Genomic DNA, 26,574 nt, shown 5'->3' on the forward strand with positions numbered 1-26,574 from the left:
ATGCTTCCCCAAGAATGGCCAACAAACTCATCCTTCGAAGTCCAACTCAAATGTCCTCCGCTATGAAGCCGTCTGCACTCGCATTCCCCCATACCCAGCCCCCAGGGGTCACCACTTTCTCCCTGTCAAGACGTTTGTCTCTCCAGTGAGTGGACTTACTGGTTCCTCCACTGGCCTCTGTGCTGGACCACGGAGGACAGCAAGCTCTCGTTTACCCCTGAATCCTCAGGGCAGAGCGCAGAGCCTGGCGGACAGCAGGTGCTCAGCTCCGTGGCCTTCACAGAACGCATGCGCCAGACTCCGAGGGCCCCGCCCCTCACCTGCTGGGTCCTCAGGGCGTCCAGCTCCCTCTCCAGCCAGGTGCGCAGTCTCCGCTCCATCTGCTCCCGCTTCTCGCAGGCTGACTGCAGCTGGGTCAGGGCCTGCTGCAGCTTCTCAACCTTCTCCACGTATGCCTGCTTCTCTCGGAGCTGAGTGGAGGAGGAGAGGAAAAGGGAACACGGAATTTGGACAGTGATCCTCAAAGCTGGGGTGAAGACTGGGGGTGTGTGTGTCAGAGTACCTCGAGATGCTATTTAAACTACAAGTGCATGTACCTTCTCCACTCCTATCCCTCAGGTGTGCTGGGACAGAAAAGATTTAGACGAAGGCCACCAGTTACACCTAAATCCGCTGGGATGCTAGGAACTGAAGACCCTTAACAGGCCACCTGCTTTCAGTCATTTATACAGCTCTGAGCTCAATCCATGGTTATTGCTGAGTCATTATAGCATCAGCAGGCATTGGAAATGAGGTTAATAAAGATTTTTTAAATGTTATAAGGAAATGCTTATTCTATAATGTTAACTGAAAAATCCAGAATCAAAAATTATGTACATTAACACAACTATGCCTGCCTATCTATCATCTATGTATGAAAAAAGACTGAAAGGAAATAAAAGCATCAACTGTGTTTGTCTGTATGGCAGAATAATAATTTCTCATCTTCTTTACTCTCTTCTGTATTTTTCAAATTTTCTATAACTACCAATTACTATTAGAAAAACTGTGACGGTATATATTTATGCATGTGTACCCATTTGTGTATGTGTGAATGAGTATGACAATATCTGATTATAGATACTTGTGGAGTAATTTCCTCCTAAAGATTTCAGAGCCCTTTATGGACGACAGCCCTGGAGAGACGGGAAAGGCCTAATGAACACGCAAACCACACAATCACTGAGGAGAGGCAAATTAAGGTAAAAATTGATTTATGTAAATGTCACATCAGGTATGGATTTAGACTCACTGATCAACCACTTCAAATTCTTACCCTCAGACTTTGTTTTCTTCCAGTTAGGAGTTGGACCCATGTTCATAGATAGATCCCAGGTACATTTCTAACTTTCTGGGGATTGGCTGGTGCCAAAAATCAGACTGAGGCTTTTCCTTGATCTGGTCCTGGGTGAGGAGACACCAGATGCTATTTCCTGTCACTCTGCACCTGGGCATGCAGATGCCTTGCGGGTGATTCAGATCCTGAGTTCAACCCATGATTGCACTGGCAAGTTGGAACATGCTAGCGATTTAAGTGTTCGCTGCAAAGGGTGGTTTCCGACTTAGCAGGCAGCCCTGCCAGGAGCAATGTCTGTGCCCTAGCCAAACCCACTGCGATAAAAAACGAGGTGCTTCTGACCTTTTGCCGGGGGGCGCGGACAGCAACTTATAGCCTTTTCTACACCTACTCTTGGGATTAGTTTTCATCTGACTCTTTCATTCACTGTGCCTTTGATTGTTTGAGGACCTACTAACTGCAGGTTCCTGCGCTAGAAAAGCCTCATCTGATAATCTATTTTGTGAGTACCATTCATACACCCCTTACCACGTCGTAGAGTGTATACCATTCTCTGAGTGTGTGGCCCCTAGAATATAAGTGCCGCGAGATTTGTCTGCTTGGGGCAGAGCGCACAATACGTCCCCCAGGCCTGGAACAGTACCTGGCATCCAGTTGGTACTCAATAAGTATTTGTTAAATGAACGAGTTAATATTATCACTAACCAACTGCAAGATTCTTGGAGGCATCGATCTCTCTCATTCACCCTTGGATCAGCCTGAAGTCTAGCAAGGAGTATATAATGATGATGATGACTAGTAGTACCCGTAATTAATCGGCCAACATTTTGGAGGCACTACCATGCCAAGCTTTGTGCTTTATATGAAGTATCTCGTTGAATCCGCCCAATAACAATAGAAGGTAAACTCTTGTATTACTTCCATTTAACAACTGAGAAAACTGAGGACTGAATAGGTTAGTGACTCACTCAAGGTCACACAGCTGATACACCGCCCGTCTAACTCACGTGGTCTGCCTCTAGAGTCCAAGCCCTTAAGCATCATGGGAAGTTATGGTAAGCACTCAGTGTGAGCCATCCAAACTGAGTTAAGATCCTTCAAAAGAAACTTAATAAGAACAAGGAGGGACACTGGAAGCCAGACGCATGAGACATTTTGGAGAAGTTACATACAGTCAACCAAACACAGATCCTATATAAATATAATGACAAGAAAAGACCCATAATGCTGATTATAAAGAATCTGTCTTCAAGGAGTTCACAACTTTTGCTTTAACAGAAATATTAAAATTAAAATATTTTAAAATTATCACTTTCCTTCACTCCATACATGGAGATGGAGCCTTGATAAGTGCCCTCAGAATAAGTTCTGGCCTCCCTTCCTCAAAGCAGACCTCCTGTCCTTCAGGGGTCAAGGTCACGTTCTGTAGCAGATAGTTTCCTATTTAATGAGTTGCTTGCTGGTGACAAGGAAGAGACTCTGGGGCTGTTGCCTGGGATCCTCATGCTAGTATTAAAACTGTACACAGGACTTGTGGGGTTTAACGGGACAGGTTGAATGGACAAGACCCTACTGACTTAACAATCTTCCCCTTTAGCTGCATTAGCCTTGAAGTTGAAGTTTGCTGAGACACCCAAGCCACCTGGCGCCAGGAGATGTTTCCTGAAGGGACAGCTTTTTATTGTCGACAACAACAGCAACAGCAGTTGGATTAATAATAGTGCTGTTTCCTGCGAGCCAAGCACCAACTCGGTCCTGGTGGAGAATATCTCGGTCATGCCGCTCTGTGACTTGGAGTTCCTACTCTCCACCGTGGGTCTGCTCGGCCCAGCCTCACCACACACAGCGGATACAACAGGCTCCCCTGTGCTGCTGTGTCTACAGCCCGGATCCCCTAGCCGGCACCTCAGGAGTGGTCATTCTACTTCCCCAGTCAGGCTTAAAGGAAAAGTCCACTTCTTAAAACTTCATCTAAAGGCTGGATTGCATCAGAAACCACTAAACCCATCACGCTCGAGCGGCATCAAAGTTTCCTGGATTGGGGGGTCATTACCTGGCCAAGCTAACTTCTGAAAATTGGAGACAGGTTTGCTGAACACCACCCCAATCCCACCGCATCAGAAGACTTGGCCTTTTTTATGCAGTCGAGAGCCCAGAGACACAGCACTTGAACTGTTAACTGAGTCTCTTTTCTCCACAGGCACCAGTGGTTCCCAGTCCTTCCATTTATGTTCAGCCTTGGACACCTGCCAGCCAGTGGGCAGCAGCCTGGGTTTAAGGCTGAGACTGAACTCTTTGCTGATGCTTATTCACGTCTGCCTCTCATCCTCTGCCCGGCTCTGGGGTGGATAAATTCTGTTTTCATTCGTTTTTATTTGGGAGGTCACCTACATCGCTCCCCTGACTCAGCTCCCTTGGAGTTGGCTCTGGTTAAAGTTGCTGGGTTAGGAAACGGAAACGGAGGCCCTCGGGGCTCTGTGCACTGCACCCCACCCCCCGCCCCCCGCAGGCTCACCTCCTCTTCCAGCTTGATGACCCTGGCCTGGGCGTTGCTCAGAGCCTGGTCCAGGATCTCGATGTGTCTCCGGTGGTCCTCACTCGCAGTCCGCACTGCCGCTAACTCCATTTCTAACTTCTCCTTTTCCTTCAAGAATTCTTTGTCTAGAAGGGAGATGGGAACAAAACGACCTCTATCAGAAGGCACTCACCCTCTGGGCTCATTGCCAGTCTACATCTGGCAAGGATTAAAAGTAAAAAAAGCATACAGAAAGTAGAGGGTTGAATTACTGCCTTTGCTCCCTATTCATAGTGGTGGTGTTTGTGAAGCAAGGATTTTCTCAAAAACCACTGTCGGGCTTCCCTGGTGGCGCAGTGGTGGGGAGTCTGCCTGCCAATGCAGGGGACGTGGGTTCGCGCCCTGGTCTGGGAAGATCCCACCTGCCGCGGGGCAACTGGGCCCGTGAGCCACAATTACTGAGCCTGCGTGTCTGGAGCCTGTGCTCCGCAGCAAGAGAGGCCGCGATAGTGAGAGGCCCACGCACTGCGATGAAGAGTGGCCCCCGCTTGCCACAACTAGAGAAAGCCCTCGCACAGAAACGAAGACCCAACACAGCCATAAATAAATTAATTAATTAATTAAAAAAAAAAGTTAAAAAAAAAAAAACCACTGTCAACTATAGGTATAGTCCAGGTCACAGTTCCAGAGATGAATGGCACAAAAAGAACGAGTAACCCTGTGTTCTCAGGGACTCACTTCTGTACAACATTTACTTTAAGGCTTCAAATTAACCTTGGACCTATGATTTTCTTTCAGGCTCACAAGCTCTCCAGCTTCTACCTTCCAAACCAGTGATGGAAAGGCAGGCAATACTAACGATAATACTAACGCTCTCATTTATAGAGAAATAAACCAAGGTGCAGAAGGTTAAGCTTTCGGTCTGAGGCCAGGCGGTAGAGGGGAGCTTCAACCCGGGCCTCCTATCTCTGTCTGGGTCCTCGTGCATATGACCTGGCCTCACCTCTTCTCTTAGTTCTGCTCAAGAGAAGAAAGACAAAGTGCTCTGGATGTGGGGAAACAGCTGTCCTCTCATTCAGTGACACTGTAGCTGACGGTGATCACTGTCACTCTGCACATGGAGAGGAAAGGCTGCCTCACAGTGGCTTCCACACAGCTCTCCTATAGACTTATCCACCAATTTACTTAAGCAGGCAGGGCCCACGCTGTCATGAGATCAGTATCATTTACTGAAAACATTTCTCCTGTTACAGAAACAATGCAGGCATGCCTCAGAGATGTTGTGGGTTCCGTTCCAGACCACCGTAGTAAAGCAAGTCACATGATTTTTTTTGGTTTCCCAGTGTATATAAAAGTTATGTTTACACTATACCGCAGTCTATTAAATGTGCGATAATAGCATTATGTCTAAAAAACAATGTATGTACCTTAATTAAAAAATACTTTATTGCTAAAAAATGCCAAAACAATGAAAACAGTAACATCAAAGATCACTGATCACATACCACCATGACAAGTATAATAATAATGAAAAAGTCTGAGATACTGTGAGAATTACCAAAACATAACATAGACACATGGAGTAGCTGCTATTGGAAAAATGGCGCCAAGAGACTTGCTCCATGCACGGTAGCCACAGACCTTTAATTTGTAAAAAATGCAATAAAACAAAGCACAATAAAATAAGGTATGCCTGTATATTTTATTTTTAAGGTAATTTAGAATATTTAGATATGTTGATTATAATATGGGAAAACTTGAATGGACTTACTGTGTAAGATTAAGGGATTGGTTAAATAAACTACAGTAAACCCTACAATAGAATAGGATGCACCCATTAAAGCTAAGTAAGAGAATATTAGTGATGAGGAAAAAAATCGTCATTGTTGAAAAACGGTGGTTACAAAACCCTATGCACACTCTTCCAAATTTGTAGAAAACAGGGTGTATAATTATAAGGGTAAGGGCAACAACAACAGTTAGAAATTGATTTCTCTGTGCCCACACCACTCAGATGCCTCATACTGGTTACCTAGTCCTCCTGGCAAACCAAACTGAAACACCAAGAACCAAAGTCTGCGAGCTATACGAGCACGTGACAGTGGTTTCACTCATTCATGATTTCCTTGTATAGCCATTCATTCATTTAGCGAAGAGTTATCAAACATTAAGGACCAGCCTTATGGGCACTGAAGCAATAGAAAGAACGCTGCCCGTAAGGAGCGGGGGAAAAATGTGGTTTTGAATACAGAGCAAAGACACTTTAAGGCTGCCAATACTCAATAAACAACTCGCAATTTTAAAGCCGGAAGGGATCATAGGAAACACCCCTATCCAGTTCTGCCCCCTTTGTTTTACGGGTGAGGAAAGGAAAGCCCAGGAGCAAAGGCACTCATCCAAGGTGCCCCGCCAGCTGGGGCACAGCCAGGGCCGGATTCCGGGTCTCCTGATGGCCACTACAACGTCCTTCCCGCTGGACGGCACTGCCCTTGCTTTGTGACTTATGTTGACGGGAACAGGGTGCAACGGAAAAGCTTCGGAATGAACAGAATGAAGGAGCAGACTTGTACAGCGAGCATTGGCTGTGATGCCTAGAAATAATGGCGCCTCTCGGAAACACAACGAGGCCACCGGGATTCTGACCCAGAAGAGAGCACTACTTTTGGGCTCTTATACCCCACTGCAATGACCAACTGCCCTCCCCGCTTCTCCCTTTCAGTGGCATGAAATGCTGCCTCCGAAACTTCCTTCCCAGTGCATGGAGAACGGGCACGCAAGAGGCCTAAACAAATGGGCCAGGAGCAGCCCACTGGCTCTGGGGCCCACCATCCACTGCCACCAGGGCGGACCAGAGCATTTCACGCTTTCTGTGCAAAATTACTGACATTTGAGCACTAGCTCCCTGGGTTTGGACAACATCTGAACAGGCATGGTGCCCACTGCCCTCGTCCAAGCTCTGGAGGGCACCCGGGACTTAGTTACTCAGTGGGCAGGCCTGGGAATGAACCACCCACTTCAGAGCTTCTACCTGCTTGTCAACCTAAGCTTAACAGTTCTTGTCTTTGTTGAGGGCAGTCAAGGACACATTAATTTTGGCCAGAGGCAAAGTCTAGAGGCCAAAACCAGAGCTGCTTGCAGTTTTCAAACTGATGGTCATAATTATTGCTGTGTCACAATGACAAACATTTGGATTTCTGAATTAACGAATACCCCTCCCCTCCAACACACATGCGCGGGCGCACACACACACACACACACACACACACACGCATCCAACAGTTGCTATTCCCTTGATAGGCAGTATCATATTGTGGATAGAGAATGGACTTTAGCATCAGAAAGACCTGGGTTTAAATCCTAGGTTCACCACTTTCCAGCTCTGAGGCTTTGGGTACGGTATAACCTCTTTGAGTCTCAGCTCCCTCATCTATCAAACGGGAAAGATAACATTTAGACCATGGTGTTGTTGTGATGACTCTGTTGACGGAGATGATGCATATAAAGTATGAAAGGACCTAAACATCTAAGACTTTACCTGTTTAGGTCATTATTGATGTCCTGAGCCTAGAACATTGTCTGACTCAATAAATATTGTTGAATGAATGAGGGAATGAATGAATGAATCTCTACTGTGTGCCAAGTTCATTGCTGATGGTATAAGAAATGGCAGCTCTTGTTAGCATTTAGCATTTGGCATCCTTGGGGTCTCCTGACAGCCTTTGTTATGCAGCAGTCCACTCTACCTCTGAAGCCACCACTCATCGGATGTCCGGTACTGACCCCGGACGTCTCTGGTTCCCTTCTCTGCCCAGGCTCCCTGAACCTCACAGGGCGCACATCAGGACAAAGATGTGGGTATCAGACAAAGACTCCATCCATTAGCTCTGGAATGCTTTTCAGGTCTCTGGAATTCATGGGTCCAAACATCTTTGTCCTAAGTTTGGTGACTTTAGACCTCAGGCTGAAGCAGTATCAGTTAGTGTCACTCACACTGGCTCAGAACTCCTTGTCCGTGGACAGGAAGCAGTGTTCTCCATGGCAAAGTTTTAAAAACCGATGTTCATGACAATTGTGATAATAACAAAACGTGCTCATGTCTATTGAATGGGTACTGTGTTCCAGGAACGGTGCCTTAGATTATCCCCTTTAATTCCTCCATTTATACTATTTCCTTTAAGTTTACTCTATGAGGTAGGCGCTATTATTATTTCCGTCTTCCAGTGGAGGAACATGACATTAAGAAAGGATAAGTAACGTGTCCACAGAAGTGATGCCCGTGAGTGGGAGAGCGAGAACCGGCATCGGCCTCTCTCTAATGCATGTTCACAGGCACGGCGCTATACTGCCTCTGCTGCGCAAGCGTGCGGGGATGAAGACCCACAGAATAACAGAAGCAGGGGGCGTGGGAGAGCGCCATTGTAACACAGCTCACTGTGGCACAAATTTAAGTATGTCACAGATCATATCATGTATCTCAAAATACAGCAATTAATCCTCATGTGCATCCCTTTGCAAATATTAATTAATTAAGCATCTGCTACATGGAGGCATCACAGAGTACTAGATAAAAGCGTGGATCTAGGGCTTCCCTGGTGGCGCAGTGGTTGAGAGTCCGCCTGCCGATGCAGGGGACACGGGTTCGTGCCCTGGCCCGGGAGGATCCCACATGCCACGGAGCGGCTGGGCCCGTGAGCCATGGCCGCTGAGCCTGCGCGTCCGGAGCCTGTGCTCCGCAACGGGAGAGGCCACAACAGTGAGAGGCCCGCGTACCGCAAAAAAAAAAAGCATGGATCTAGAATCAAGCTTCCCAGGTTCATATCCAGCTCTACCACTTATGGTTTTGTGACATGAAGTAAACGGACGTCTTTGTGCTTCAGTTTTCTTGCCTTTAAGCGAGGATCACAATAGTACCCACTTCAAAGTGCATAGAGTAAGTACCCAGTAAATGTCAACTATGATAATGCCAAGGTTATCGTTGCTGTCAAAAAATTGTGATAAATCCTTGGGCTACATGGTGCATAGGACGGAGCATTCTGCTCTCAGCCAGGTGGGAAGAGTGTCAGGGACACAGGCAAAGGCAACGTGACCAGCTGCTCCAACTGATGCTTGCACAGGGACTGTGACAACGCAGGAAGGACCCCTACCTCAGGCCAGGGTGTGAGGAGGAGGTGGTGTCCAGGCAGTGAGCCTATGTGGTGGGGGTCACTGTGCCCCTTAACTCCCTGGAGACATGAAAACTAGGTGTGTCAGAACCACTGGAAGATCTCCCATCTCTCTTGGGAGATGCCAAGGGTGAGTCCCATGAGCGAAACCACCTCACAGGGAAGCCCTTTCAGTCTGTTTATTAGCTAAGCCCCCTTGGGATGGATCTCAAGAAAGATCAGCCTCACACTGAACTTTTGGCTGTGCTCCAATGTATATACTGAGAATTCCTAGAACAGGCAAGTTGACACAAGGGAACTCTTGCCCAGCGTGGTCTGTTTACTCAGTGGATATGAATTACCCTCGACTGTGTGGAGCAGGGCATTGTTTAGCCTGATGGCTCCGGTCCCATTTACACAGAGGATGTCTGCTCGCACACAGTTTATTCTGGAAACCACAGCGATGGCATGGGCTTTGTAGCCAGGCCAACCTGGTGTGATCCTGGCACCTTCACATACTGGTTCACCTTGGACACGTGACTTCCCCTCTCCAGACTCCATCTCCTCAGATGGAACTAACAAGACCTATTTTGCAGGACTCTTATGAGGATGAAAACGATGACCTGTAAAATACCTACTACGGGGCTTGGCACATAACAGATACTTAATAAACAGCAAGAGCTAAGACACATGACACCCAGGCACTGTGCCTTCAGTTTTACAACAGAACCTCATTTCCTGAATCCTTATATCAACTCCACTTGACAACTGAAAAATCGGAAGCAAGATGAGCTATGATACTTGCAACAGGTCAAATGGTAGTCGTTTTTGTGCCTCTACCCCTAGGTTAGTCTCTTTGCTTGAAAAAGAGCAGAAGTGGATGGAAGTGAGAACTGGGCCCAGAATTTAAAGATGCTCCCCTTCCATCTTACCCTTCTTTGCCAGCTCTGCGTAAGCTCTGAAGTGGACAGTCTGGTGAAAGAGTTTCTGCAGTTACTATCTGAGCACTAAGCTTGACTGCTAGCTGAACCATTGGGTGGTGGACCCCAGTAACCTCTGTTGAGAAACAGGTGGAGCATGGGCGTGGGGTCTGGCAGTGGAGGTGTCAGGGCACCGTGCACTGCGCTGCTAGTTTTTAATGCGGTGCTCCAACTTATGGCTGGAGCTCATGGCGGGGTGCAAAGCTGTAACCTGGCCCTTCTCAAGGAGGAATTAATTTTCTAGGCCTTTCCTGATATAATGGGTTTTTGATGAGTTTTTCCCTAAGCCCAATATAGCTGGAGGGACAGAGGAGTCTGGTTGCCACCAGTTTGACCAAGGGGTGACTAATTCACTAGAATGCTTGGAAGGCATTTCAAGCATTTGGAGAAAGAGAGGTCTTTCTCCAAATAGCATGATATCACCTATATGTGGAATGCAAAAAAATGATACAAATGAACTTATTTACAGAACAGAAATAGACTCACAGACATAGAAAACAGACTTACGGTTACCAAAGGGGGTAGTAAGGAGGAGATAAATTAGGAGTTTGGGATTAACAGATACACACGACTATATATAGATAACCAACAAGGACCTACTGTACAGCATAGGGATCTATACTCAATATCTTGTAATAATCTATAATAAAAAAGAATCTGAAAAGGACAAAAACTGAACCACCTTGCTGTACACCTGAAACTAACACAAAATTGTAAATTAACTATACTTCAATTAAAAAAAAAAAAGAGGCAAGTGTGTCCTCACCTGGAGTAGACAGCTTTCACAGTGGCTGCCCAGACAGCACTCCACTTGGAAGCATGTCTACTATACTCCTCCCTTCACAGGGCTAAGTTCTGAGCAGCCCATCTGCATCACAAAATCCTGCTCACCCTCCCCTACCCACCACTCCCATTTGACAGGATCAAACCTGAAGGGCCCTGTGACCCAAGCAGAGTCACTGACAGTCTCTGGTCTGGGACCGTGTGAGGGGGAGCCTCTGGGCGAGAGGGGGATGCTGACACAGAGAGGCAGCCCAGCTCTGAGGCTAGTGAGCACGTCCCACGTGTGCACTAGAGAAACAGAGCAAGCACACGGTGGAGAGTGAAGACTCGAGCAGATGGACATGGAGAGGTGGATGAGCGTCCACGGTGAGAAGGAGAGCGGGAAACAGAGCCACACGGACCAACACTGAGCCCCCCAAAACCATCTGCCCCTTGATTCTCACAAACAGGCCAGCCCAGGCCCCCGGCCCCTGGCCCCTGCAAGGCCTGCACACACGTCCTGCCTGGGGTCTCCTTCACACACAAAGATACTTCTTTAAAAAAAAAAAAAAAAAAAATTCCTCTTATCTGGGCCTAAGCTAGCCCAGTTGGATTTTTCTTTTTGTAACCAAAAGATCACTAAGACACTTTCTGTTGTTTCTTTACACCTCTATTCCCGTCTCCACCAAGAAAGGACTTGATAGTAATGCCTTAGGACAAGGCTGACCAACACTAATGGCACTGACTCTGGTAACTAGTCACTTCACCATGCTGATAAAATGGACTCCCTCTTCTGAAAAGATGTCTGAATAATTACTTGCCATATTATCTCTTCCTAAAATGCTTCCTCCTGTTTCTTCTTCCTCAGGATTCTTTGGCCCTGAGTTCCATACCCCGGCACCATATCTTATAATTCTGAGCAGCTGCTGGAGCCCATTCCGAGGGTCAGCTATGATTTATGGGGTAACTGAAGTCAGATCCTCTTCGAAGTCCTTTTTTTTTTTTTTGCGGTACGCGGGTCTCTTACTGTTGTGGCCTCTCCCGTTGCGGAGCACAGGCTCCGGACGCGCAGGCTCAACGGCCCTGGCTCACGGGCCCAGCCGCTCCGCGGCATGTGGGATCCTCCCGGACCGGGGCACGAACCCGTGTCCCCCGCATCGGCAGGCGGACTCTCAACCACTACGCCACCAGGGAAGCCCAGAAGTACATTCTTCTGAGGTTGTGGGAGTGGAAAGACAATAGGAAGGTATTCCAACTACTTCACTATCCGCAAAGCTATTTAGGTTCATTCTGCCTCAAAGACATGCTACCCTTGGAAGCTCATTCTTATATCTGCCCTCACCCCTTTGCCCCGGTTTGAGTGTCAAACTGACAAACCCGGAAAGAGATCCCCAAAATATAATCCAAACAGAGCACTGTTCACATCGTGTAAGAGTGATCTGTTCACATGAGGTTTATTTGATACAAAACAACACAAGAGATGACCTACCTTTAAAAGCCACACTCATTCATTCGGAAATGAAAAAGCGATAGAATACAAAGCCGACCCCATAACACCCCTGGTTTGGCTTTTTGTTATCTTTTAAAAATTTGCTGATAAAGTTTCTCAGGTAAGGAAGCTCGTTATTTCAGGAAAGGGTGTTGGGCGCTCTGCCTTCCCTGTATGCATGTGCAAGTTGCCATGGTTCCAGGCAACGGGAGACAAGGGTTGTGAGTGGGCGACTAAATAGGTCTGTTAACAAACACAGGGACACTCCAGCCAGGGCTTGTTTTTAAATGGCTGAGAGTGAACTATTTTAAAGCGAATTGTGTAATAAAGAAAATTAAGAAGGGGAGTTCAACCAGACTCTGTTCTGCAGAGCCCTGGGAGAGAGAAGGATGGGGAGAGAGGAGAAAAGGGATGCCGTGGGCCAAGTAGGAAGGAGGAGGCTTCTGACAAACACACCCCTGTCTCAACCAGAAATCTGTTCGGGTTTCGTGCGTTTTACATACTGGGCTTCCAGATACGCTTCCTTTTAAACAAGAGCTCTGAGTTTGAAAGCCAGTGGTTCAGACACTACAAGAGAAACACAGATTTGTGGAAATGGCTATTGCTAAAATGTAGGGAAGACATTTTTTTTGAGAAATGATTCAGTACGAGAAAGTGAGGCAAAGACTGAAGTGTGAAGGATTTATTCAATCTTTGTTGCCCCAAGTTAAAAGGAAAAGAGAAACTTTCCCTTTTACAAAGTATTATGGCAGCAAAATTACTCTAACATGCAAATTAGTTTCCCAGGCCCACCCTAAAGGCTACACACTGCACGAAGCTTTTCTGATTCCTTCAGTAAAACAGATCTCTCCTGTACGGGAGAACCTGCTGGGGGAAAGTAGTTCTTTCACGAGTCTTTATACCATATTCTGCTTGTACTCCAGGTACAGTGGCTGATGTCTGTCTGACTTAGCCTTCCTACTGGGCTTACTTCATAATGTGTCTAAACCCCTCTATCTTTGTAGGACTTTAGGAATCTAAGATAGCGTGTTTCGTCTGCGAAGAAAGAAATATGACAAGTTTAGGCAACAGTCACCGAATAAGAGGATCCTATCAATACAAGATCAAATTCTAACTGGATATTTAAAATAAAATTCAAAAATGATCCTTTTCAGATGCTTATCACTGGAAAGTAACAAAGCCGAACCACAAAATCTTCTAGTAATCTAACGGAGGAAAACAACACATTTTGGTCTTAACATACTTAATTTATCTCTTGCTCTTTAATATCCAGGAAGTGAGTTTAATACCCCAAAGTGCTACTTTTTGTAGCACCAAATGTAAAATATCTCAGGTATGATTTGGTAAAATACTTATTTGAATACCAGTAAAAGCTCTCTTAATATAACTTTTTCTAATCTACTCATTCTTCATATTGCATTTTTTTTTTTTTTTTTTTTGCGGTACGCGTGCCTCTCACTGTTGCGGCCTCTCCCGTTGCGGAGCACAGGCTCCGGACACGCAGGCTCAGCAGCCACGGCTCACGGGCCCAGCCGCTTCACGGCATGTGGGATCTTCCCAGTTCGGGGCATGAACTCGTGTCCCCTGCATCGGCAGGCGGACTCTCAACCACTGCACCACCAGGGAAGCCCCATATTGCATTTTTATTTTAGAAACTATACTTATACACCCAGGTATAAATCATAGGTATTTTTTTACCTGCCTAGATTTATACATGTGTAGCCTGCAAACTCACTTGACTGAATATACACCCATTCATCCAGCTCAGCTTCCACATGTACTGTTCAACCTTCTACTTTATTTTTTTTTAACTTGAAGTAAAAATGTACTGCTACTTCTGTGTCACTGCAGACAACGTAATAACAAATTAAGCAATGAGTTAAAAATGCCACATAAATACAGGATGCACAGGGCATTTGATTTTGACTATACACCTACGCGTGAATCGATTAACAACTAAACCTGATAACTTACACTTTCTATAACCTCCACAGAAGTCCTTTTCTGCTTTCTCTTTTCTTAATACAAAAAGGTAAATAACATACACGTCTATTTCCAGGTATGACAAAGTAAGACCCTACCAGACAATCTGGCTGCCCCTGCAGAAAACAGCCATGAAGCCTGGATATAATGCAGAGAGCAATGACCTGACAGGAGTGAAAAGTGAGGCAGGCCGACAGATGGCGTGAGAGGCCACTCACTGCAGAGGACAGAGCTGCACCTGTGCTGGGGCTGGACTGTGGCCATTGTCACATTTCATGGCACTGTACACTTAAAATGTGTACACTTTATTGTGTGTACATATAGGTATATGTTATATACCTATATTTGGTTTAATTAAGGCATTATTATAATATGTATAATAAAATGATACTTTCTAAATGCTCCCTTTGAAGGGCAGATATGGCTTAACGCCAAAACCTGGCTGAAAGATAGAAGTTGATGCTGAGGAAATTGTTATATCTGGGACAGAAGGGACTCAATCTACGACTGACCAGGGAGAAAGAAATGCATCACCTGCAATTATATGTTCTCCCTTCCTTAACTTCTGCGACCCCTCCCATTGTCATTTTTGTAACTTGCTTTGAGCAGATCCTTTTTTTCTTCTTCTTTCTACCAAACCACAGTCTTTGTCAGCAAGAAGAAAATTAGTAGCAGATGCAAGCTTATTTTTAATGGTCCAAGACCAAATTTTCTGAACTTAAAGCAAACACTTCGTCCTGTCAAAGTTCTTGGATTCCATTAAGATACAACTGTATGCTCTCCCTCCAATTCATGAACCAAAAATAATTTCAAAAACTAATTGTAAGAAACTATACCACAGGGTTACTCATTGTGTTCTGCTAATTTTTTGTTCTTATCATCCAGAGAACAAAGAGTTTAATTTCATAGACATTTTGAGAAAACTTTTAAGAGTCTAAACTCTATGCTGGTCTCGACAGTTTTTTTTGTTTTTGTATCTGTAGTGGATTACCCAGCAAGGCCTTTTATTATAACTGGCTCTGGTTCAAAGACAGATGTAGAAGTCAGAAGCACAGAATGTTCATTCCAGTAGTTAGCACTCATTTGAGATGGCTTGAATACATTATTATTAAGTCACATTACTGGGCTAAATAATTTGCAGTAAGACTTCTAGTACAAGAATTATTTACGTTCGCTTACTAAGGCTGAATTCCTCTCTGGGTAAAAATGTGAAATCTTTCATCACCCCCAGAGCCAACAGAGATGACCTTTGGAGAAGGGGAAGAAGAAAACAAGAAAAAGGAGGTGTTCTTGTCATGGTCTTGCATTAAGCACCCAGGGGGCCTTGGACAAATCATCTGATCATCCTTGGTCACAGTTTCTTCTTTAACGAAGCATGGAGGCCATGCTAAACGAGCTCTAAAATCACGGGGAGTCCAACCCTGCCACCTCTTCCCACCTCCCTGGTACACAGGAAGTGGCTCTCCAGAGTCAGGATGCCCTGGGTTCAAAACCTGTCTTCTCCGCTTACCTGCCTGTATGACCATGAACAAGTTACTTAACCTTCCTGTGCCCCAGTTTCCTGATCTATTAAATACCTGTGACACCTCCCTCACAGGGCTGCTTGGAGGATGAACAGAGACGGTGTACCTACAGAGGTGAGCACAGCGCTTGGCCCACAGTAAGTGCTCAGTCCGTGGTGGCAGCTGTTACTGCCGTTAGATGACCTGAACCAGGACCTGAAGGCCAGATTACAAGGGAGCACCCCTGCAACTCCACCTGAAGATAAACTTTGAACCATCAGATCAACAGCCTCCGTAAACTCTGTCGCTCACAACGGCCATCAGATGGCCTTCTAAGGAGCTCTGGTTCAGAGGACATGTGTATTGCTGGTAACCAGACTTGTGACCTTTCAGGTCCTTTCCAACCCTGATATATAAGATCTGCAGACATCATCTCACAGCAGGATGCTTATGGGAGGATTTACGGCCCTGCTGGGAGAGGCATCCCTGAGACCTCACTACCCAGGCAGTTACTAGCCGTGGCTAACCACAGGGCTGTCCTGCCCAGCCCTGTCTCCATCGTGAGCTAATTGTGGATCCCCACTGGGCTAACTAAGGTTTGTGACGGCATTTGTATGTGTCTCAGTTTATCTAACGTGAAATAATCACGCTCACCCGATTAGGAATTAAGTAAAAGATGACCGTGAAACTCTCCCAGGAAAGAAAATAACAGTTATATCCTGATTTATAAATTAGGACAATTTACAAAATAAGACCTAAATACTTCTGAAGTTCTTTATTTTCCATCCTCCTTTTGCTGGGGTTTCTTCTTTCCCTTTCTCTTCCATGACCAGTGCCTGGAGCAGAGGTTCACAGGCTATGCCCTGCAGGCCAAAGCCAGCCCACAGTCAGGCCACTTGTCCACAGCTCGTCTATGGCGGCTTTGGGGCTACAGGGACAGAGTTGAGTAGTTACGGCCCCCAAGCAGAGAATTATTTACATTCCGGCCCTTCACGGAAAGAGTTTGCTGACCTATGGCCTAGAACACTGCGCATTCATGGTAAGTAGCCAATAACCGTTTCTGAATACGTGATAATGGTCATCATTTCATTCAACATCCAATAAATGTTTATTAAATGCTTCTAAGCACCAGGTACTGTGCCAGCTTCTGAAACACAGTGACCTGGGGCTACGATGGTGAAGATGAGGTCAGGGTCCATGCCCTCGTGGTGTGGACAGTTTAGTACGGGAAGAGAGCAAATGATCATCCAAACACTTCCTTATTTACAGTATGATGAGTGTTTACAAAGGGAACAGGGTACTGGCAGAGTATATAAAAGGAAGACCGGATCCTATCTCAGGCAGCCTTCTCTAACTTTAAGCCGAGACCTGAATGTGGATTTCTTGCCTCTGAACTGCCAGCGAAAGTGAGGGGTCCCTGAGGCCACATGAAATGCAAATGGGTTTCAGTCTGGTTTTCAGTCTGTGCTTCCTCCATCCATCCGTCCAGCTATGAGTGCAAGGAACACAGAGCGTAATGAAGTTCGAGACACTTGATTTTTCAGTCCCCAAACAGGAATGCTAAGCAAATAAATAATTTTAAAACCAACAAGGTGAAAATCATAAGTCAGGTTCACCTGTTAGACACTGGATATCGACACATGACCAAGAGACCGTTCTGCTATCGGCTCTGGTTTTTTAAGCACGGAAAATCGGTCTAAATTGAGGAACATTACTCTTCACACTTGGGGAGAAGATTTGATGGAACATAAACAGATGCCCTGCAGCCTGGGTGCGCAGTTGGTTGTCATGGAGGTTTGAAGTTTCTTGGTGCTGCCTGTCAAGGTTGATCAAGCGGCTTAAGCACTCCTATGCTCTGCCTTCCAAACCCAGCAAGGCTGGCAGGCCACCCAGGCATTCTTTGGGAACACGGCCCATTGACCCCACCCTGAAAACTGGCAGGTCCTTTCAGAGAAGGTGGAGGGAGAATGCAAAGGAGCAGGAAGGAGTGCTGCAGAATAAATGCATGGTATAAAGTCTTCTTTGCATTTCCTATCATCGGTTAGCCCGAAGAGCTCTGCTGGCTCAATGGGGAGATGTATTCCTCTATTTCTTTAGAGGAAATGTAGGTACAGGGAGATTAAGCATCTAACTTCAGGTCACTGAACATGTCAGTGAGAGTCCAGGAACCAGAAGATGCGGTAACTGATCCAAGATTAGATGCTTTAGCCCATGCCTACAAAACCTTTGCTTTCTAGGATCGCACAGTCCTACTAAATATAGACGTCATCTAAAAGATCATCTCCTTCAAAGGAGAATCATTAATTTAGGGCAAGAAAATTTTCCTGGTTTAAGAGATGCACCTTGGCAGGCTCCATGGACGATTCCTTCCCCTTTGCCCGGGAGCTGATCTGTGGTGTCTGGCATGATCTATGGATCGGTTAGTGTGAAAATATGGTCGGCTGCTACAAAAACTTTCCTATACCATAACCAGCTCTCATCTCCAACATAACCACAGCAGAGTAAAGAGAAGGCATCAGGGAACCAGAAGTCAACTATATTGTAGTATATAGCAGTCATTTTCATGAAAAAATACTACTGTTCCTCATAGTAGAAGATTTCCCTTACCTGGATATCTCCCTATTTGAAAAACCAAGGAAGGAAGGGAAGGGGGAAGGTGGAAGGCAAAAAAAAAAAAAAAAAAAAAAGTCAAGCATTTTTAAGTTGCTTCTTCTTCTGAAGGTAGTTCATTAATAATTTCGCCTAATATCTTGAAATAATTGAGCAAAACCAGAGGTAGCTCCCAACATGACTGGGAGACATTGAGCTAAAAAGAACGTTTTGATACTATGCACCATATGAGAATTTCAAGCCTGTTGTTACAGGGATTTCCCACTTTTACTCAGCCCCTCAATAAACATTTATTGAGTGCCAGGTACATGAAGATCCAAAGGGTTTTAATGAGGGTTGGGGATGGATGTTGGTAAAGAATGCCTATAATTCTCTCACCTAGTGGAGGAGATCCATGCAAAGGAATGGTGCCCACAGAGAATGTAGGCAGGGTAGGTGCTTGTAGTAGGGGCTTCGCACTGAGTCAGGAGCTGCAAGCACCAGCAGGCCCACAGAGGAGGAAGAAGCCCAGTGCATCCACGTGTGACAACATCTAACCTCGCCTTCCTACTGAAGCCTGATAGAAACCCACGACATGATGTAATGAAACCCAATGAGGATTCAGAATAAGCTCCTTATGCTCTATGTAGGTCAACAGAATTAATGTTTATGTCACTGTAGTTTCTGCTTTGTGTTTCACACAAGCCCTTAGAGGAGATACAAAAACCAGAGGGATTTTCTTTTAGGAAATTATTTTTGTCTCTTTTATGTTCTATAAGAGACAGAAAATCAAAGTACCTAAGATAAAATTCAAGGGTAAGATGACGATTATAAGATACACTGAAAATGGCAAGTTACTATTATTTTTAATAGAGTGGTCCCACACTTTTTTTTGGTTCGTTTTTAAACCCATGGGGATTATAAGGGAAAATCCTATGAATTAGTCTTGACTGATTTACACCCATTACTTATTAATTTAAACAAATGAATGCCCAAAACACCTTTTTTTCTTAGACAGGGACTTTTAACAAAAGCCAGAATCTGACTTACATAGACTTCAGTGTAACCGGATATGCTGAATCCATGGGGCCTAAAGAATCCTAATGGGGTGGTGGTGGGGAGATAAGTTGATGGCCATCCTGTAACATGACTGCGTTTCATCCTGGAATAATACAAGTGTGCCAGAGCTAATCAGCTCCCCCTCCACTCAAGAATATAAGAAGAGCATCTGTGCCAGTCTTGTTTCCCCACATCTAATATTTTATTTTTGGCTTTCTGACCAACTAGTAATGGAAACTCTGCAGTTACCAGTTTTCAGAAAGAAACAGTTAAAACGTTTCACTTATTGAGAAGACAGAGCTAAGAATGATGACAGACATTCCCGGGGCACTGCGTTTAGCGGACAGTGGCCTGTGTCTGGTGTGTGTGTGTGTGTGTGTGTGTGTGTGTGTGTGTGTGTGTACAAAAGCACGCATGCACACATGTGACAAATAAGTGAATGGGAAAACTAGGAATCTCAGTAAGTTAAAAAAGCTAAAGGACCAAGAAGTCCCAGTTTCACTCAGCCAGATCAGAAAGGAAATTGGCTAGATGCCCTGTTTTTAAGGAGCAATTTGGCTGCAAACATATTTGGAAAAACAAATAAGTAAGACCAGAAAACACACGCACAAATTTTTGAATTCCTCCAAAGAGAGAAACACAACGCCATGAGGTGACAGGGAAAAACACTCCTCAGAGCCATCAGATTCCTAGGCACTCCATTCAGCAAGATTTTTAATACAGGCAAATCTCACGTCCGAGAGGAGCACAATTATCTCCCTGTTGAATGTTCATTTCAACTTGTAGAGCTAAGTGGTAATGACCACGGCAGTCCTTCCAGGCCTTCATCAGGCTCCAACTAAAGAGCAGAATTTTGTTTCTTTAAAGAAAACCTACTCTGGGCAGCAGGGAAATTTAGAAATCATGCCAGGAAGGATGTTCCCCTTCCGTCAGCTGAGAGTTTACAGAAGTCCTCCCGACCGCTCATGCTGCAAGAGTGCCTTGGGCGCTCTTGGACCTGGACTCCAAGCTTCAACCTGAAGCAAAAAGGTCAAACATGTTATTATTCCCTTTCCTTCTAACTTTTCCACTGGCCAAGGTGGTTGTCAGGGGCTTCCCACCGTAGCCTTAGCTCCTGGTAGGCGTGAGCCAGAGAAGTCACTACTATTTGCTATGCAGTCAGACCTGCCTTTCTCTTAGCCAAGCATTGGAATCTCAGAAGACTCATTTGAAAAGGATGGCTCCTCTCTCGAGTGCCCAATGTTTATAATTATGATTACTAGGCACTGAAAAGTACTCTTACAATAGAGCTTCTAAAAAGCTATACAGATAACTGAACACATTAATAATTGCGAAGAGAGATAGTAATTTGTGCCTGCCATTCTGTGCCCACGTGCTAAAAGGAAAGACTGACAGAGAGCACCACCCATCACCAGCCTCCAGGTACGTCTGCACCTTTGTTATTACACCTGCTCACTTAGCTATGGGCATGAGACGACTCAACATGCTCAAACCTTCACTGGGGGCTTCCATGGTGGCGCAGTGGTTGAGAGTCCGCCTGCCGATGCAGGGGACACGGGTTCGTGCCCCGGTCCGAGAAGATCCCACATGCCACGGAGCGGCTGGGCCCGTGAGCCATGGCCGCTGAGCCTGCACGTCCGGAGCCTGTGCTCCGCAACGAGAGAGGCCACAGCAGTGAGAGGTCCGCGTACCACACACACACAAAAAAAAACCTTCACTGGTTACTTAATCCCAACTCCTCCTCCTCCTGCTGCTTTTTATTGGTAAACGACGACCACACATCTAGTGGCTCTAGTCACACTCTTTTCTCTCTCTCTCTCACTGTCCTTATTCAATTGGTTACCAAATCCTACTAATTTGTCACCTGTTTATCTGTCTCCTACCCTCCACTACTACTTCTGTCTTGGTTCAGGACCTCTACCTCTCTTGCCCAGATACTAAAATATCTGTTAACTAGTCTCCTTGCCTACAGGTTAGTTCTTCATGAATTTCTCTCCTCCTGTGCCTCCCTAATTGGCTTCTAAAATATAAGGCTTGCAAACAATGAAATCATAAACATACTTGAAGAAAACATAGGTGAATATGTTTATAATTTTGGATTGGAAAAAGCATTTCTAAGTATGACATAAAACCTAGAAGGCATAAACACAGTCACTTGAAAAATCTTCTGTAAGATAAAGAACACTATATTCAAAGATAAAAAAACAACTGGGGAAAATATCTGCACTATATTTGGCAGGGGACATGCTAATTTCCTTCATATACAAAGAGTTCTTCCAACTCACTAAGAAAAAAACCTATTGTAAATTTGAAATAACATCTCAAGTCCATCTCTTGGCTACACCAGGAGACAAGAAGCTAATGCAAATAATTGTAAAGCTGTGAGGAAGGCACAACATGTCCTGAAAAGACCAGGTACTGAAAAATTGGTTAGATATCACTGCTAGCAAACCTGCTTCAAATGTCCTGCCAAGATGCAATTACATTACATGTCAACACTAAGGCACATTTCAGCAGTTGAAAAATGCCCCTGGACTCTCTTGTTTACGCCTCTGGAACACAGCAGCGTATGTTTGCACAGAACAAATCATTCCCTGTAAAGCTGGAAGGGCCTCTTTGCCTACGTTATTGATGTGTTAGCTTTGAGCCAGAAGGTTAAAATCTTTGAGAACATTTCCGAACTCACACGACACCAAAACCTATTAGTCCGTTAGCACAGCCTAGGCTGAGAGGTTACAGCAAATGCCCATCAGATGAAACTCGCTGACATTTCCATTTTGACCCAAACTAAGTGACAAAATAACATCCCCTGACAAGAAGGCAGAGTATCAGCAAAGTGACGTCACTGACATAACTGCCACAAAGATACTTACTCTACCTAAGCACACGATCACCCAAAATTAAGGTGTCAAAATCAAGTGCAAATAGTACAGATGACTCATTTTTCAAATGAAAGCTCAGATGAAATGGTAAATCTACTGCACCCACGAGAAGAAATAACTTTTGTTAGGAAAGTGGATAATTCAAGACGTTGATAGATATAGCTCTGTATGTGAGGCTGGAGCACGGGCCAATTCACCTACCTGCAAGACTGCAAAGGAATCTGATGCAAAAGCCCAAGGCTGTATTAGTGTCCATTTGCCAAAACAGAATTTAAAAAATGAAGCTGAGACTCAAAATGGAATGCAATCATGAGTAAATCCGGGAAAAACAAAGGAGCTTAACCCCAACAAATAGTACTGGAAATTAGAAAGTTTAACCAATTGTTTCCCAGCCTTGAAAAGGTAGAGCTGCGTTGAGCGACCCAAGCATCAGAATACCACCATTATACAATGGATGGCCAGAGTCTGAATGCAGGACTTTTTGTTGTTCAAACTGTCTTTAGTGTGTGAGCACTTAACTCACAATGTTGTTGAGAATCATGACAGAGAAATGAATTCAGTTTTCTAAACAGTTTCCCGAAAAAGCCAGTTGGATTTTTACATTTCTGACTTGGACAATGAATGAATGTGCAGAAATTCGAAACTTAATCGACGGTTTCTCAAAACCCATTTGCTTCTATCGTTTGTCTCTGGTGAAACTAATAGAACATTCTCCCAATAAATCTTGAGGCACAGGAAGCCATTTTATTCCTGGCTGAAATGGGCCCAATGGTTCGCAAGCGAGTGTCACCTACTGAGACGCGTGCTGGGAACATTTAGGTGGCTTCATGATGCCAGGGGCAGCCAGTCCAGAACTGCTCAACCTAGGCACACACAGAATGTGACAAAAGAGCAAATCCCACCACAGGCTTCCTTCCCTTTCCATGGGGAAAGAGAACTTTGCCTTAGACCAAGTGGCGAGTGCCAGTAAATACTCTATAATACCCAAGGAGGGTATTAGGGAGAAACAGAAACTGTAGGTAAGGAGGTCGGAATAAACATTACTGAAATTAACACATCAACCTAGGCTTTGTCTCTGGCAGACCTAGGAGGGTCTCATCTTCGGCCTAACAGCTTGTATGTTAAATCAACAAACAAAAAGCAAGCAGCACAAAACTTACTTAAAACTAACAGGGTTCTTTCCTCAGGCCCCCAGTTTTTAAAACTACCCAGTTGGGATAGGTAAGCATGGAGACTCACTCTGGGAAGCGTAAAGCCCCTCGGCCGCTCTGTCTTCGTGTCCGTCATACTCCCTGCTGGACAGCTGCCTGTTGGCAGTCTCCAGTCGATCTGTGCACAGAGAGGAAACGATTACAAAGAAATGCACTTGCATTTAAGTGATCCTCCGACAGGCAAATGACCTGGGTGCTGAGAGCTGGGTAGGGAGAGATGCCCAGGGAGGAGCCCCAAATTGAACAACTCTTGGGTGGGGGGGAACAAGACGCTCCAGAACATCAAAAAGAAAAGTCCTCAGACGCCACGCTGTGCCTTTATGCAATTTAATGCCAAGGTGTGCACCGGTGGCAGGCAGCGAAGAACAGGTTCCTGCAAGGCCAGCAGAGTCCTCGAAAAGGGGTTGAGTTCCCTTGGCCTCAAACCCAGCCCTCGTCTAAACTTGACCATCAGCCCTCTGTAGCTGGGAAGCAAAAAATTAAAAATAACAATTAAATAAATACCAGGAAGCAAGTCAAGATGACCTGATGGATGAAGATTCTACTCAGTGAGTTCTAGGTTTGCTCATGCCATTTGGTCAATCTTCGTCTACTCAATTAAATAATTCAGCCTAACAAGTCTTTATTGAGCTTACATAATACCCAAGACTAAAGGGTTTGCAGTAATTAAAAAAAAAAAAAAAGGTAGGTTCCAGCTACAGACTGCCAGTACACTGAGTCTTTTGACACGAGGGAACTGAAAAATGGCTTGGCTGACTGAAAGTGAAGTATAATTTCATGGGTCAGATCATTCTGCATGTTGGAGGTTGCCAAGGTCCTGTAACAGGGGGCCCCTAGCTTTCAGGAAGTTGATATATATCTACGCTTTTCACAACCATGGGCTTTTTTTTTCTCCAAGAGGGACATGTGTCTAACTCTGCCTTCTACACTATACACCAAGCAAGTGTTAACTGTTGGCTTTCAAAGAATGCAACTAAATGCCTCAGCTTGATGTGACAAGGGGTGTGCAGGGAACATTGGTCTTTTCAGACATTCCCATTCACAACACGAGTCATGTTAAGTACTTTTAAAGCAAGAAGGAGCTGCACACATACTCCCTCCCTGTCAGGGACTCGTGTATAGAGGTTGTCACTTCTCAGGCTCAGTGCTGCAACCTACAACCTACAACGTGAAAAGAACACTTCTGCTCTCTGGTGCCCCTTTCCCAGAGGCTTGGGATTTACAAGGTTATGTAACATAACTTGGGCCTGAAGTCTGGCTGTCAGCAACACGGGGCGTTTAGGGTAGAGAAAACATGAGTGAACTTGACATGCCTCGGAGGTCTCTGTTGAAATCATGGAGCCTTCGAATCTCGCCTTCGAGTTTGTTTCTCATCGCCTTGTCCAGCGACTCTCGCTTGGTGGTAGACTTGACCAGGCTCTCATAGGCTTCCGAGATTCTCTGAAGTTCTTTTTCAAACTGAAAGAAAGAAGCAGCACGAAAGTGAGACTTCTGACATTCCCACCCGTGCCTTAGCTATGCTGATTCTTGGATGCTCCAGTTGTGAAGGCTGTATCTTCAATGCAGCCTTTCTGTGTCTTAAGTTTGTCTACCAAATCCTGCAACCGACTTCACCACCCCGCCATCTGTCTCCCAGCACCATGTTAGGATCCTGTGAATTACAGACTCACAAGTCTGGTGGGACCATCTGATGTCACCTGGTAATAGTCTCTTGGTACAAATATCAGGAAGGGGTGAATTTAAACATAACTTAGGACTTCCCTGGTGGCGCAGTGGTTAAGAATCCACCTGCCAATGCAGGGGACACGGGTTTGAGCTCTGGTCCGGGAAGATCCCAATTGGTGCAGAGCAACTAAGCCCACGAGCCACAACTACTGAGCCACGTGCCACAACTACTGAAGCCCACGCGCCTAGAGCCTGTGCTCCGCAACAAGAGAAGCCACCACAATGAGAAGTCCACGTGCTGCAATGAAGAGTAGTCCCCGCTTGATGCAACTAGAGGAAGCCCGTGCGCAGCAACAAAGACCCAACACAGCCAAAAAATAAAATAAAATATAATGTTTAAAAAATAATAAACATAAAATAAACATAAACTGCTTATATTAAGTATGGCAATTTACAACTATCATTATTTTTCCTAGTTAATGTGAGGAAAATATTAAAGTACAGGAAAACTAAAGGATCACAAGTAGAACCCTAATTTCCTGACTCCAAGTACAGTGCTCTCCTGAGACCCTCCTACCCATCCCCAAAGGAACATAAAATCCACACGAAGAGAGGTTTCATCGCTTAGCCTGTTATCCCTTTGTCTATGAAATTATCTATATAAAGGACTAATGGATTTGTAACTAACTGTAAACCATAGAAAACCTCTTTATATGTGGGAGTTGGAAGACATGGTATAAAAACCAATATATATATATATATTTTTTTGTATTTCACGAAATCAAGAGCTGTAACTGGGAGAGCCTTTAATCTACGACATATATAAATCTATAACAAGTAGCTATAACTGATATAAAAGGAGTCTAACATAACAGCACGTTTTATAGTAGAAATTAATAAATCCCATTTTATTGTTGTATAACATAAATGCAGGAGAAAAGGTAAAGAGTACCTGCAAACTTGGCTACCAAAAGTTGGAATCAGAGGCAAAGTGGCAGGGTTGAGAACACTAGCGCCTCTCCCTGGGCACCAAGAGAACTGCACCGTGTTTTGGTCCCTCCATGGAGAGCTATGTCACCATAAGGCAGACACCCCGACTGCCGGAACTCCAATTGCCCAGATCAAAAAGTCCCTGCTGAGACTCCTATAAGTAATACATACCCTGACAGATACCTATTGCACACTTACTATGTGTCTGGGTGCCAAGGAAACGGATATAAGACAATTCCTGGTCTTTAGGGTCTCACAGCCTAGAGCTGGCCTGTATGCAGATACATACGCTTCTACAGTGCAATGTGACAAGGGGTGTGGTGATCTAATGCTATGGTAGCCTAGAGACAAAGTTATTAATTTGGCAGGGGTGAGAAGGGGTTTCTTTAAAAAAGATTTCAGAGAAAATGCCATTTAAAATGAGTCCCGAGGGATGAACAGGAATTTGCCAAGCAGAAAAGAAAAGGCCA

At 45.0% G+C, this 26,574-nt stretch overlaps 1 protein-coding gene across 3 annotated transcripts in view; it reads right to left on the bottom strand.

Annotated features, from left to right (window-relative positions):
* AMOTL1 (angiomotin like 1) overlaps positions 1-26,574 on the bottom strand; it is a 173,033-nt gene that overhangs the window by 18,123 nt on the left and 128,336 nt on the right. For all 3 annotated transcript variants that reach the window (XM_060018092.1, XM_060018090.1, XM_060018091.1), the window contains 4 exons: positions 24,763-24,907; positions 23,478-23,567; positions 3,852-3,997; positions 321-470 (listed from right to left, as the gene is read on the bottom strand). In XM_060018092.1, the coding sequence (XP_059874075.1) occupies positions 321-470; positions 3,852-3,997; positions 23,478-23,567; positions 24,763-24,907 (531 nt within the window). The remainder of the gene's footprint in view (positions 1-320; positions 471-3,851; positions 3,998-23,477; positions 23,568-24,762; positions 24,908-26,574) is intronic.

This window comes from Delphinus delphis, chromosome 8 (assembly GCF_949987515.2).
Source record: "Delphinus delphis chromosome 8, mDelDel1.2, whole genome shotgun sequence".
In the NCBI taxonomy this organism is placed as follows: domain Eukaryota; kingdom Metazoa; phylum Chordata; class Mammalia; order Artiodactyla; family Delphinidae; genus Delphinus; species Delphinus delphis.